Source organism: Ursus maritimus, unplaced genomic scaffold (genome assembly GCF_017311325.1).
Source record: "Ursus maritimus isolate PB19 unplaced genomic scaffold, ASM1731132v1 scaffold_30, whole genome shotgun sequence".
Taxonomy (NCBI): domain Eukaryota; kingdom Metazoa; phylum Chordata; class Mammalia; order Carnivora; family Ursidae; genus Ursus; species Ursus maritimus.
The window spans coordinates 30399627-30413960 of record NW_024425564.1 but is presented as its reverse complement, the minus strand read 5'-3'; the positions used below and the strand labels follow the sequence as shown (position 1 = coordinate 30413960).

The window sequence follows — 14334 nt, the reverse complement described above, 5'->3', positions numbered from 1 at the left end:
AAAAACGTGTATTATACATTTTTTCTTATTAAGCATCTGATGCAAATTAATATTTCTCAGTTGACATTGATTCACTTCTGCTAGCTTATTAATAACACATTAACAGATGTTTCCTAAATCTCTACAGACAATTCCAATTCTTTTTAAAAAGATTTTTACGTTTCCAATTTCTTTTTTGATATGTACATTTAAGATTATTTTCTTCTAAGCATTTATTTTTATTTATTTATTTTTTGAGAGAGGAGGGAGGAGGGGGAGAGGGAGGGGCAGACAATCCCAAGCAGATTCCATGCGGAGCACTGAGCCTGACGCAGAGTTCCATCTCATGCCCTGAGCCAAAACAAGGAGTTAGATACTTAACCACTGAGCCACCCAAGTGTCCCATTATTTTTAACTGATGTATAGTTGACGCATATGATGTTAGTTTCAGGTGTCCAACACAGCGATTCAACAATTATCTGCGCTAGGAAATGCTCACCACCAGTAAGTGTAGCTACCATCACCGTATGAAGTTATTACAATATTACTGACTATCCCCCATGCTGTACTCTTCATCCTTGTGACTAACTTATTTTGTAACTGCAAGTCTATACCTCTCAGTCCACGTCACCTTATTTGCTAACAGGTGGCCTGCGCTGGAAGGGAAGCTTTCTACTTAACGATGATGGTGCCACTACCAACCACCACGTGGATGATGACGGCAACACTCCTGAGCTGGCACGTGATACACATCATGGCATTCGACTTTCACTACAGCCCCGTTAGGTAGGAACCCCAATTTGGGTGAGGGAGACGGGGGTGAGAGGGGAAATTATGTGCTCAAATAATCGGGAGAATGGCGTGGTCACACAGGGCTCCACAACCACGCTGAGGAGGAGGTCCTGACCAGGTCTGCCTTAATGACCTAGGTCAGCGAAGGATAAAGGCAAAACGTCCTCGGCCTTCCCTGAGCTGCAGGCTTGGATCCTTTCTTCTCCAAGTTACAGGGAGGCTTCGAGGGGCCGATTCACAGCACGCCCGACCAGAAACCGGAGAGGCTAGGCAGAGCAAGTTTTCTCTGTATCATCTACCAAGGGTGGGAGCACGGCTCCGGGGTTCCACAGGAGGGGAGGCACGCCGAAATTAAAACCGAGCCACGAGAAATCATTTGCTTTGAAAATCTCTACCATATTTTAGAATGTCAATATACACTTGATATAGAAGACGCATCTATGGCATTCCCTGTGTCTGCCCTTCCTTCAAGCTCTAGAACAGAGGTTCTCAAGGGGAGTGGGGGGTTGATCTGGCCCCCGGGAGACAATGGCAATGTCCAGAGATAGTGGGGACAGTCGTAATTGGAGGGGCTACCAGCATCGAGCGAGTGGAGGCAGTCTCAGCCCAAAACATCAGTGGTGCCTGAAATCCTGCTATTTTCAAATGCCCTAAAGCTTTCTGTCCTCTTCCCCAAGTGTGGATGCCTAAGAAGCTCCGTCGATACCATCTTACGGCCTTCACTGTCTTTTATCTCGTCTTAATGACTGAAGAACACGTTCCATCTTGCCTTTCTCCTGTGATGAGGGCAGGAGTGCCTTGGTTGCCTTTGGACGTCTCACAACACTGGGAACTGCGTTCTGCACAAAGTGGGTGTTTGATAAGTATCTGTCCAACACTGTGCTTTCCCTGGAGGGGGTAAAAATACTGAGGATTCAGACTCACCAGCCCTCGAGAGTTGCTCCCGTGGAGGTGGCGGAGGGGCACGCGCTAAATCAGGAACACACATTTCCTATAAACGCTATCTCATTGAATCCTCCGAACCACTGAAGGAGACAGGAAACACTATTTTAGGTACCTACGGCTCATACATCTAATTGGTAAAAGGTCACATGCGGGTAAGTGACAGAACCTGTTTCTGAGGCCAGCTCTTCCAGCCCTGTGCTCCCTCGGTGCCCCACCGCCACGACAGTCCTGGGTTTAGGGCGTCAGAGATGCTAACAGGGAAAACAGCAGCGTGAAAGGTTGGAAACTTCACATTATTAGTGTGATCGTCACAAGTTGTGCAACCCAATATAGTCACAAAATCGGTCAGTTCACAGAGTGCTGCAAATTTGGGCTTATGTACACGTTACATATTTAAAAATTAATTATAAAGATACTTAGAATTTACAGGAGTCCTTCCTCCAGAGGAATACTCAGAGACTCATTTTTAAATGTTAATGTGCTAGAGCTTAAGAAAGTTTAAGATTTTTTTTTTTTTTAAATCAGCAAAATCAGAGAGCCTAGGAAATTACGGTCCAAAGAGCCATCTTAGTTCAAGACGTAATTATGTGACCTTTCTTTACGCGCAGCACTCTTTAGCTGGCTCTCGCCTTCGAGAGGTTGCAATCCGTGGGCTTCCTCAAAGCAGCCAGAGCCAGGCCTGGACCTGGTAAAGCACATAATAAATAACGTTGATGGCTCGTGTCTGTGAGCCCTGACAGTATTGATCCCCCAAATCAACCTGATGGATCTGTCTTGTTTTCATATTACACAGGCAGAAGGGAAAACGATGAAAGGTTTTGGTGGCACCACATTAATTTTTGTTTTTTTTTTAAGTTAGGGAGACCCATTCTTGGCTCGCCATTGTTCTTCAAGACGCCCACTATGTATGACCTCTATGCCGAAGCCACGTTTCCAGCGTGCGGCCCTAGCCTCTTAGGAAGCTGGCTGGCCTGTGGTGTCACTCGCCACCGACTCCTACCAAACAACCGTTCCCTCCCCACAGCGCACACCTTGGTGGAGGGCATGCTCAGCCCCCGCCATTCCGAGAGCCCGGGAGTGAAACATCGGGGCAGTCTAAAGTCCTTTCATTTCTTCTCTTCGCCCTTCCTTCACTTCCATCCTGCCTTTTCACACGGTCAATGTTGCTATCCTGCTTCCAGACTCATGAGATCTATGGTGCCCATACCCTCCAGGGTGTGACGTGGTTCTCTTCCCAGGGAAATTCTGGGCTCTGAGTTCACTCGGTAACCTGTTCCAGGCAGGCCTACACCCAACAGAATGAAGAGCCTTCCTGCTACAGGGTCAAGTAAATCCTGAGGGCACGACGTCCAGCATATCATACGATATGTCCCCAGCCTGTTGGTACCCGGCATGTGGCAGTCATACCCACTTGGACCTCCTGAGCCAAGGTCCTCCATGCTTTGGAAGCCCCTTCTCGTTTCACCCACTCTGGGTTTTGGGTAACCCCGCTTCGGATGGTTTGCCTTAGCAATGTGCTGGAATACGGGTGTTGGAGCCACAGGGGTGGGCTTGGGGTCCACTGTACCTGGCCCAGGTTTCCGGGCTCTGCTGGGCTATTCCCTCCAACTGAGCAAGAAGTTCAGATGAGCCTAACCCTAGTGCATGGGTTCTGTGGGCAGCTTCAGTCCTCGCCTGGCCGTTCCAGCTTCCAGAACCTTTGCCTGCATTCAACGACTTCCAGCGGCATTCACCAAACGTCCCAGAAGATCAGATCTTGGTATTTCTCTCTAATTGAAGAGGGTAGAGGGAGAGCCTGGAACAAGTGCTACAGGCAATTCTTCCTACCAGGTAAGCCTGGAAAAACACCGGGTGACTCCTTTTGGACAGGCAGCTTGAGTTTCTACTCTATAACGAATACCATGTCAGAGATCACAGAGGAGAAAAGCCAGGAATATGCTGAGACTTTGTAGCCAGGCCCTTTGGGTTCCATTTCCGCGGCCCCACGCATCAGTGGGGACCCGAGCCAGCCCCTTAGCCCCTCGCTGTTTCTCCCTGTGCAGAACAAGCATGATGGTAATACCCACTTCATAGGTTGTTATGTGGATAATGCGCTAATGTGCATAAAACACTTAGTTCAGCGCCCTCCACACACGCGGGCACTCAATAAACATGAGCTATTATTATCCCATAGACCAGAGACTGCTGAGTGGCAGCCCTTAAGCCAAATCTGTCCTAGAGACCTATTTTGTTTGGCCTGCACATTTTCCTATTTAATCGAGCCAACATTTTAAAACTGGTAGATTTCTGGCGTTTTAAGAAGGTTGAAGATATGGCAACACACAGGGCCGGCCTTCCCCTCTGGCAGACACTGCCTAGGGCAGGGCCCCAGGGCCCCCTTCTGACAGCAAGCATAGCCCCCCACATCACTTATGATTAACTCCCTGCCTGCCCCTCGTAGGAAGGCCAATCCTTATTCTAGGCCAATTTTACCAACATATCCAATGTTAGGTTCTGTTATTCCCCCTATATTGACTTCAGTCTAACTGGTCTCTCCTTAGGCAACCTATTTTCCACTCCCCACCTTTTGCCCTATGATGCCTCCCCAGCCATGAGCAACGTCCTCAATCTCCCTCTCCATCTAGCACCGCGGTTCCAACTGAGAATGAACAGCAAAATGATCTGGGACATTTTGAAAAAAAGAAAAAAAAAATCCCCATGCGTGGATCCCACCCTCAAGGATTCTAATTAATGTGGGCGGGGCCCGAGTGTTGGCCTTTTCTGAAAGTGCCCAGACAATTCAAGTGTGCGCCCGCGTGCGCTGGGAGACTGAGGACCGTGAGAGCTCCCCGCTCTCCTGGCCCAGCGGGCACCTCCTGTCGACGCCACACCACTGAGGACCAGATGAGTCTTGTTTTCCTCCTGACTCCTGTTTAGTCTTGCTCGAGAAATCACCTTGTGTTTAAAGCCTGTCTCCCCAAACAGGCTGTAAACTCGAGAGTGGGCGGGTCACACCTCCGACTTCTGCACCAACAGAACGACCAGGTGCCGAGCACACCGGAGACGTTGAATGAAAACGCCTCTAGAATATCTGGGTCTAGGGTGTAGAAGGCACTGGGGGGATGGGTTTCCTGGACCCTGCAGGGACACCAATGATGAGGCTGCAAGGAGGAGTACTGGGTGGGCCAGTGGGAAGGAGGGCAGCAAGAGAAGCGAGGTGGAGTGGGAGGAGAGGGAACCCAGGAGCAAAGGAGCACACCAGCGGGCACCCTGCAGCCATGGGCAGCCCTGAGCCAGGCCAGCAGCCGAGGGAGGCAGAACGGGAAAGGCGAGATTTCACTGGACCTCGAACGCCGGGGGGGGGGGGCGGCGGAAAGGTTGTCATTAATTTGGTAAGTCCCAGGAGCAGCCAGGGAAGGCTGGAATTCTGGCGTCCTTCTAGAAGCCAGGCAGAGGGAGAGGTGAGGGGTGGGAGGGAGCTGGGAAAGGGGACAGGGAGGGGAGGCCGGGAGGCAGCCCTCTCCTCCCACCCCCTACACGGACAGGGCCTCCATGCTGGCCGGGGGCCCGGGGTGCTCAGACACCCCCATTTCTGCCATTCAGTCTTAAGCCATAGTTTACTGTGCAGAAGTGAAATCATGCTAACAGTGCAATTCATGTGAGCAGTGCAACTTTATTAACACATTTAATCGCAGAAATAAAGACTTTAGTCACGAACCTATTACTACTGCTAGTACTTTTATAATAAGAAGCTTACTCTTCTGTTCCTTCTCCTAAGTCAATGCACGGCTTATAAAGAGACAGAGACCCTAATGACCAGGTCAGGAGAAAACTGCCCGGTGTGTCACTCCTCCTCCCCGTCACCACCATTTGTAGAGGTGTGACTGCGTTTAAGTGAACACAGGGCTAGTTAAGAAAACATGCCACCATGGACAGCCCAAGAGATGGCCGTGGAAGGGGCGTGCGGTTCTGCCATCTACCCAATACTCTCACGACCCCTCCCACGGGCCAGGCCTCGCCCTAAGTACTTTACAAATAGGAACTCACGCAACCTTCCTAAGGGGGGGAGGGAGGCAGGTACTATGATCTTCCCATTTTACCGGTGAGGAAACTAAGACGCAGAGGTTCAGCGTGCTAAGCCCCAGGGCACACAGCTGGTGCACAGAACCGAGGAGGCACCCAGGCACTCTGGCTCTGGACTCCGCCATCTGAGCCTCACACCCAGCTGCCCTTCCCTTCTCGCCTGAATTCAGGGTGAGGGTGCCGTTTGGCACACATGAGCCTCCCTTTCTCCTAAGGCCTGCCGGACCCAGTGCTACAGCTTGGCTTTTCTAGAGAATCGGAGCATCAGAAATGGCAGAGGGCAAAGGAGGGGGTGAGCTCTCTGGGCTCTGGGTTCCCTTCCCGTGACCCCAGTGTCCAGAGCCACAACCACTGGGGTCATGAAAAGCAGGGCATGCCGGAGAAGCCAGGCATGAGCTGGCCGGGAGGATCAAGGGCACTCGGCTTCTCCCTGCCTGGAAGCCCAACTCCGTTTACCAAAATATCTTCTGGGACAACAAGTTTCACTGATAACCACAACTGCTGTCTTCGTGCTACTGACCGCTCCCCAGCTGCGAGACCGTGTCTACACACGGCCCCTTGTGGGTCTGTGGGAGCCACACAAGCCAAAGATCCGAGCCCCTAACGCCTGGAAGAACTACAGACACCTCAGATTAGGTTTCACTTTTAGGCCTCGGGGCTTGAAGGGATTCTATTTTTAAGCTTACTCAGTCCCACCAGTAAAAGAAGGCATTTTAATGAAATGTGTTCTGGGTTTTAGGGGATGGCGACTTCCTCTGAAAGTGTTAACTGACCAGCCACTTGGTTAAATCAGAAGTCTTTCCTGGGGGAAGAGCATCTAGTCCAATGTGACCGGCGAGCACCTCTGCAAACCTGTCCAGCAACTCCGGACGTGGATGGCCCCAGACGAAACTTCCAGCACCACAGCTATGTGCTGCCCCTGCCCTGAAGAAAGTTTCAAAAGTCCTCTGAGGTTCTCTTCTCTGTGAAGTACATGTTTCCCCCTTTAAGCACCAGAAACGTCATATACACAGAGAACAGGCTTGTAAGTAACAAAGCTTTAAAAATACTACCACGTTTTGGTAAGAGTCAGTCATTCCTTCCATTTTAAAAAATTCCCTTTCATTGAACATCTAAAGTTGCTTCGCTTATTCTGAAGAGTTGACAACGAGTTGTTACTCCAAGACCAACTGTTCAAAGGACACTTCCATATGTGCACATTTCAAAAGAAAAAATATATATATAATCCCTCCTGAAGGCCATCTAAAATGTACTCTATACATCCGATTTTTCCCATGTAGGGCACACGAGACATAGTTAACTTTTTCTTGGTGAATGAGGCTTCCTCTAAGAATTCAAGTCTCCAATTTCAGTCCTGGCTTTGCCATGAGCTAGCTTGTGACCTTGGGCAAGTAACTGAACTCCACTGGGGCTGAATTTCTTCACCTGCAAAATGAAGGGGATTGGGTCAGATGATGACTGTTGCTTTACAGCTCTCAACGTCAGGAGTCGAACGAAGACCATGGCAATCATCGACTGTTGCCTGTGCTAACCTAAAGCATTATTCTTAAGGACTGCCAAATTATAAGAATATTGCCTGGGCCCTATAGATAGCCCTAGACAGCTGGGCCAAAGCCATTGCTCGCTGACCCTTGAACAATATGGGTTTGAAGTACACACATCCACTTCTATGAGGTTTTATTTATTTATTTATTTATTTATTTATTTATTTATTTATTTATTGCAGTACTAGAAGTGTATTTTCTCTTCCTTGTGATCTTAATAACATTTTCTTTCCTCAGGCTTACTTGATTATCACACTGTATATAACACATGGGAAGAATCTGTGTTCACTGTGTTACCAGGAAAGTTTTAATAGTAGGCTCTTGGTAGTTAAGTTTTTGGGGAGCCAAAAGCTATCCTCAGCTTTTTGACGGTGTGTGTGTGTGTGTGTGTGTGTGTGTGTGTGTGTGCTGTTCAAGGGTCAACTGTACCTCTTTCTATCCCTTCCCTATTCCATCAGCTGTCAATTCTCCCTATCAACCTCCAGCGGACATAAGCCCTGGCCTTAGTTGACAGATCTAAGTAATGGCCTGCTTTGCTCAGGTTCGCTCCAGCAAAGCAAAGTGCATGGGCTTTGCGATACAATCTGGCAACCAGTGGGCTTTATCTCTTCTTGCTCAAAGTGATACTGCAGATGACTGTGGCCGCTATGGCCACAAGACTGACCCCCAGTTAAGGTCCGGGGAAGACTAAGAATGCATTTTTGTAACTTGTACATTCTTTGAGTTCTAAAGACACACTGCTTTATGGGGGTGGGGGAAGTGTTTGAAGCAAAAGTGACAACAGAAAACAAACCAATTTCCTTCTTATTGGAGCAAAAGCTACATGTGTTATCCCTCTATATTAAACCCCCTCCTGGGTTTCCTGTCCCCACCTCAGTTGTTGCTTTTCTAAGCCTCATCGTCTAACTTTTCTTTGTGTAAGATACATTTTCCAAGTCACTCTGTGAAGCCGAAGAGCGGATCAGAGTAGGAGGAAGGAGATACCATTAGTGGTTTCCTCTATTTACTGCTTTCCCAGTTTATCTTCCCTTCTTAGTCCCATGAAAAATGATCAGTAGAAAAAAAATGCTTCTTAGCAATTGTAAATACAATCCCTAAAACACTATTTTTAAGCTGCTAACAAGCACGAAAATATGCATTAAACCACATGCTTAGTACCTCGAAGAATTCAGGAAAGTTCCTCTCTTTAAAAACCAAATTGAAACAGAGAATCTGATAAGAACTGAAATCTACTTCTGGGCCTTGCACTCTTTGGGGTGGTTTCATGGGCACCGGGGCGGGACTCGATACCCTGAGCACAGGCAATCGTTGGCTTTCTCTCATCTTGGGTATAACAACGTAAGTGAGAAAGGAGGTGGTTAGAAAGAAATGGGAGCCGGTGAGCCTGGCAAAATGACTGACTGTAAACTGGACTAATGAAAGGTAAATCCTGTGAAATCCGGAAACTAAGGATGGTTATCTGAAGCTTTGCCAAATGGGTCCCTGTCCTGTGGAAAGGGGGTTGAAGGTGTGGGTGGTATACCTTGGGGGAGGCAATCAAGACAGAAGAGGTTTTGTTTTGTTTTTCAAGTAGGCTCCATGCCCTGCCCAGCCCAGCGTGGAGCACAACGCGGAGCTTTAACTCATGACCCTGAGATCAAGACCTGAGCTGAGATCGAGTGGGACGCTTAACTGCCTGAGCCACCCAGGTGCCCCAAAACAGAAGAGTTAAAAGAAAATTACTGCATGAGATCTCTGAGAAATGAGAATAAAAGCAACTCCCCGCCTCCACCACCCCCCAGCCTTTAAATCTCCAGGTGCTGCTGTTTATTCAGGCCTAAGCTTTGAGTATTATTTTCTGTTTTCAAGTTAGCTTTACACCGCACAGCATTAATCTCGGAATCTACTCTTCCAAGCATTATACAAGGTGACAACTTATAGAAAAAAAAATCCTTTCCTGTTCGCAAACTTGGATTCCTCAGCTCACAGTGCCACATTTAAGGGTGCTTTGTTTCAGAGGGTGATTAGAGTGGCGCCCTTGGTACTGATTATAGAGCAGCTATTTGTACTGCCCGAGTCTGGGCACTGCATTATATCAAAACTTCCATTTTGGGGTATGTAGTGACTAAAAATTCTCTCCTAGTTTAAACTTGGCATCAACCATATATCTCAGCAGAAGCAAGATTATTGAGTATAGAACCACAGGAACCCGGCGTTTTTCTTTTATACTCACACAGAGAAAAAAAAAAAAAAAACAGACCCAGCTATAGCATCTATGGTTCCTCCACTCTCACACAGAAATTTCCAGCACTGTGGGTTCTTCCCCAAAGTATAATCAGGAGGCTACTGTGACTGGATTAAAGTAAATCAGATGTGAAAGGCCACTGTCTCTTTCATTAATAGATCCCAAATTTTCTAGGAGGAGAATGAAATAAATTTCACCTTTTTTAGGAGAGGCAGAAAATGATGAGGCCCTTTCGGCTTCAGAAAATAGCACTTCTGGCTCTGGTTCTCTACAGCTCTTCCATTTCCAACAGTCCATAGGTGAAAATGAATTTACCTAGACCATGCCTCTGCCTTGCGGACAGCTGAGAGCCAGGAAGGACAAGACTGCAGCCCAAAGTGAGGAGGTCCATAGAGTCATGGGAGAGGTAGAGCCCCGGCGAAAAAGCAAGGATGAGTTGATCTAAATTTATCACCACTCAGGGCACAAGATCATGTACAGCGGTTCGACACCATCTCTATATAGTCCTGTCCTACTGACATGTCCCTATTTTACCCATTGCTGGAACAGCCATGTTCTGTGGATTTAAAAACCCAAATTAATTTGGTATCATAAATTCCATATCACTTTAGAAAACTTTTAAAGATTTTACTCTCATATGTAAACAAGGGAGCGTGCACGAAGTCTGACACTATTTCTCTAAGTTATGAAAGAAATAACATTGCTGAATGCTAATTTTGTTGGATATCTACTATTTGCCTGGCACTGTGCAAAGAGTTTTGCATGCACTGTCATATTGACACTTAAAAAGAACCTTAAAGTCAGTATTGCTATTGTTCCTATGTTACAGAAAAGGAAAACTTTTGAGAAATTAAGTTATTTGCCTAAGATCATGAAATTTGTAAATGATAGAGGCAATATAGCTAGTAAGGCAGTACTCATATTATTTTCTCCCATTAAAAAAAAAGGTAAGGATCTGTTCCTGTTAAAAGCCGTTAGATGTTCTTGGGAATTGGAACCAGGTAGGTCTGCATATTTGGTCACCAGAACAGAGTTCTCAACCTCTTCTTGGACACAAAGTGTTTAAATGGTTTTCTGCTCAGCCAATCATTTAGCTATCCCAAGCCATCTTCCTTCCGCCTTGGGGAAAGAAGATGAACAAAATTTCAAGACTTAAATGAAAGTCTAATATAATTCTGATAAGAAAACCAAACTATCTTCAGTGCTCATGACTCTGGAATAATCTCATGGAAAGAAAGATAAAAGTTTTGAAATAACTTGGAAGACAGTGAAGATAATTTTTATACTCTAAATACAATGAACTACATGTAAGTTTGGCTAGACAGTTTTGGAGGCTCAACAAGCAGGCTAGGATTTAAAAAAAACAACAACCCAGCAATCTGGTGGTCTCATAATTTCCCATTATCAAAACTACTCTCCATAAATCTGAATCCAATACAAGAATTATGTCAATAGCTGGTTGTTTCAGATTAGGTGTATGATATAGTAAGAGAACTGTGTAAGGGGCCAATACACTTAAAAAAGATTCTAAACATGTTCAGGTCAGATGAAGTTAGCAGGATTTAATGCTAAAAGCATGGAATATTCTTGCACCTGAGATCCAGCATCCTGAATACAGTATGTGTAAGTAGGTACTGTACTCTATCTCCCCCCTGCTGGCAGACCCTTGTCACTAAAAACGATGAGCTTCTCTGAGACTATCACACACATCCTCAGCAAGTATCGCTGGGGCTGGAAAGCAGTTAAGATTCAACCATGGGAGAAATTGGAAAAGAGTAAGGGAATAAAAAAATTTTCATTATTCCAAAACCCATCTCATTTCCCAAAGTGCTGCCTATGTGCTGACTTTCTTAAAGAGCCCTGCAAAATCTTGATTCTCCAAAAAAATACACCCATTTGGAACTGAGACAAGGTGAGGTCAACGACTGGTATTATCAACCACAGCTGACTCGGGTTCGTTTCTAGCCTCGTGGGGGCCAAGCCTCACCACGAGGGTGAAGACAGGAGGCATGGAGGAAGGGAATGAAGGAGAGAAAAGGAGAAAGGGGAGAGACCTCCGGGCCACACTTCTTTCTAGTATCAACAAAAAGAGAAGCCGCATACTGACCTAAATCATCTCTCAAAGGCGCTTTATAAATTACAGGGACAAAGGGAGGGGGTGGCGGGTGGCCTGGGAATCCTACAGACACCCTACCCTCTGACCCGCCCCCCTCCCCCTCCAGCACAAGGGAAGGAAGACAGAAAACAGAGCTCAACTCGGCCATTGGAGAGAAGCCCCCCCTCCGCCTTTCGATCGCCCATCCATCGGCCCCCTAGGAAAAAAATACACGTAAACACCATACCCACCCCCTGGGGCGGACACTCCCGGCCCGAGGTTCCTAGAACCGGAGGCCGGGGCATTTACTTAGTTAGATTTTTCTTGCTTACTCATTTCCCTCAAGCACCCAACCCCCCGTTCCCACTCCAAAACCCCGCTCAACAGCCTACCCCCACGGCTTCAGCCCCCAACAGAATCCGGTGTCCCCGCGGCGGCGGCAGACCCCGAGCCGTCCCGGTCACTAACCTGCTGCTGTAAGGGCATTTCCGAAACCAGCCTGGCTCCGGGGGAGGTGGGGGGGGCCGGCTGGAGAGGGGGCCCGGAGGGCCGAACAGACCGGCGGCGCCGGGCGAGGGCGGGCGCCCGTGGCGGGAGGGGGGGTTAGGGAGAGCAGAAGGAGGGTGGCCGTGCCGGGGGCGGGTGCGAGGGCGCCGGGACCGTCCCAGGCCAGGGAGCCGGCGAGCAGGAGGAAGTGGGTGCCCCCCTCTCCCCCTCCAGCGCCCCCTCCCGCCGCCGCCTCCTCCCCAGTCACAGGCGCGTCCTCCGCGCACGTGTGCGAAACGTCACCGGCGGGTCCCGGGGAGAGGGACAGACCCAGGCGGCGGGACGGGAACACGGCTGCCCCCGCCCTCCGTCGCCGGGGGGCGGGGAGGGGGACAGGGCGGGGAAGGAAGGGGCAAGGGGAGAGGCGGGTCAAGGGCAGGCCCGGGGCCCGGCGAGGAAGGCCCGGGCGCTCGGGCCACGCGGGCGCCGCCGCTGCCACCGCCAGGATGCGCCCAGGCCGGGGCGCCTGCCCGCGAGTCCCTCACCCCCAGACAGCCCACGCCCCAGCTCGCACTCGGCTTCCAGCCCCACCTCCCCCGCCACCCCTCTCCGCCTCCCCCAGCCCCTTTGTTGCCGGGAGTTACAGATCCCAAAATGTGTCAAGCGCAGCATGGCAGAGCCCCTGCGCCCCGAGCACGCCTTAGGGACCCCCGGCAGCCAACGGGCCTCGGAGGCCGGCGGGGGGCGATCACCCCAACAGTCCCCCGGTTTCCAGCCCCCGGAGTCCCCCACTCCCCAGTTCACTACTCCCTCCCCCACCCCCTTCTCCATCCGGGGCGTGACCCCTTCCTACGCCCGAGAAAGAGGAAGCTTCGAGTTGGAGGGGAGGGGAGGGTGGGGGTAGGGAAAAGTGCAGGAAAAGAAGGGGGGGGCCGCGAAAAGTTTCAGAGTGTTTGACGTGGTCCGCGCCAAGGCAATCCCCGCTGCCCCGCGCGCCTGGCGGAGCCCCCCGACCCTCCGGGCGCTGGCGGGGAGTGCACTAGTCTAACAATAAAGCTGTGTTGGAGGGGCAGCCGCCAAGGCCCACGACGCTCGGCCCCGCGCTGTTCCGGGGCGGCCCGCAGCGCGCCCACCACCCCGCGCGGTGCGATCCCACCTCCCGCCCGGGCTGGGGACGGTGGGAACGGGAGGGCATTACCGGAGGGCCGCCGCCGCCGCCGCCGCTGCCGCCGCGTCCCAGCGCTGGTGGCTGCCGCAGCAGCCCGGCTCTGCTGGAGGGTCCGTGCGGCGTGGTGTAGAGGAGGCTGCCGGCGGTCTGCTCCGCGCCGGGGGCACTGGGGAGGAGGGGGCCGGCGGCGACGGCGCCGCTTTGGAGGGAGGAGGAACAGGAGGTGGTGGAAGTGTTCGTAGTGAGGATCTGGATGTACGCGCCCGGGGCGGCAGCAGCGGCGGCGGCGGCGGCGGGGAAGCCGGGGCTGGCTAGCAGTGCCCTTTTGTCCATGGAGGCTGCAGCGGCGGCGGCGACGACAGCCGCCCCCTCCCCACCCCCGGCGGTCACCAGGTACTGCTCCAGGGCGGGCTGGATCCCCTTTCTCATCTCTCGCTCCTGCTCTTTTTATTGCTATGGTATATTAATGTATTGTTTTCAATTTCTTTATTATTTGCAGCCGGAGTTTCCAAGTCTCTCCTCCTTCTCTCCTCCCCTCCCGGCGCTTCCGAGCCCCTTCTCTCTCTTTTCTTTTTATTTTTCCGCACCGCGCGGGCCCCGGGGGCCAAAAATAATCGGGGCTCTGGAGAGAGGAGGGTCCCGGCCGCACGGATATCGGGCCCCGAGGGGGGATGGAGGCGTCGGGGGCGGCCGATGCAACGGATTGCGAGGCGGCGGCAGCAGCCCGGGTGCTGCGGCCGGCAGCTGAAAAATGGCTCCAGGAAGCTGCTGCTGACAATGAATGAAGGGATACGGTTTACGCGCCAAGGTCCTCCCGCGAAACTCAGATTTCCCGCCGGCTTTTCAAACCATATTTGCATATCCCCGCCCTTCAACCCGCCGAGGACCGTTCCCACAGCCCATTGGGCCTCTGCCTCCTTACTTAAGTCCCAATCGCGGCGCAGGGCCGCGACTTGCTGGTTTCCATTGGCTACCGTGCATCACGGTTACCGGGGCGACAGGGGCTCTATTTGCATAGGCCTCCTTGACTGGCTGGGGG

The 14334-nt window shown here is 50.8% G+C and overlaps 1 protein-coding gene and 1 long non-coding RNA gene across 3 annotated transcripts in view; both read right to left on the bottom strand.

The window, feature by feature from the left end:
• E2F3 (E2F transcription factor 3) overlaps positions 1 to 13724 on the bottom strand; it is a 73474-nt gene extending 59750 nt beyond the window's left edge. Inside the window, exon 1 of one of the 2 annotated variants that reach the window (XM_040645104.1) lies at positions 13326 to 13724. In XM_040645104.1, coding sequence (XP_040501038.1) covers positions 13326 to 13724 — 399 coding nt within the window. Of the gene's footprint in view, positions 1 to 12109; positions 12368 to 13325 lie in introns of those variants that run through there. The other variant, XM_040645105.1, reaches the window with a different exon arrangement.
• LOC103678366 lies at positions 5349 to 12103 on the bottom strand. The gene is made up of 2 exons (XR_572662.2): positions 12034 to 12103; positions 5349 to 7203 (listed from the first exon to the last, which is right to left on the bottom strand). It is a non-coding gene; the product is annotated as an uncharacterized LOC103678366 (long non-coding RNA).
• Positions 13725 to 14334: the final 610 nt, after the last annotated feature.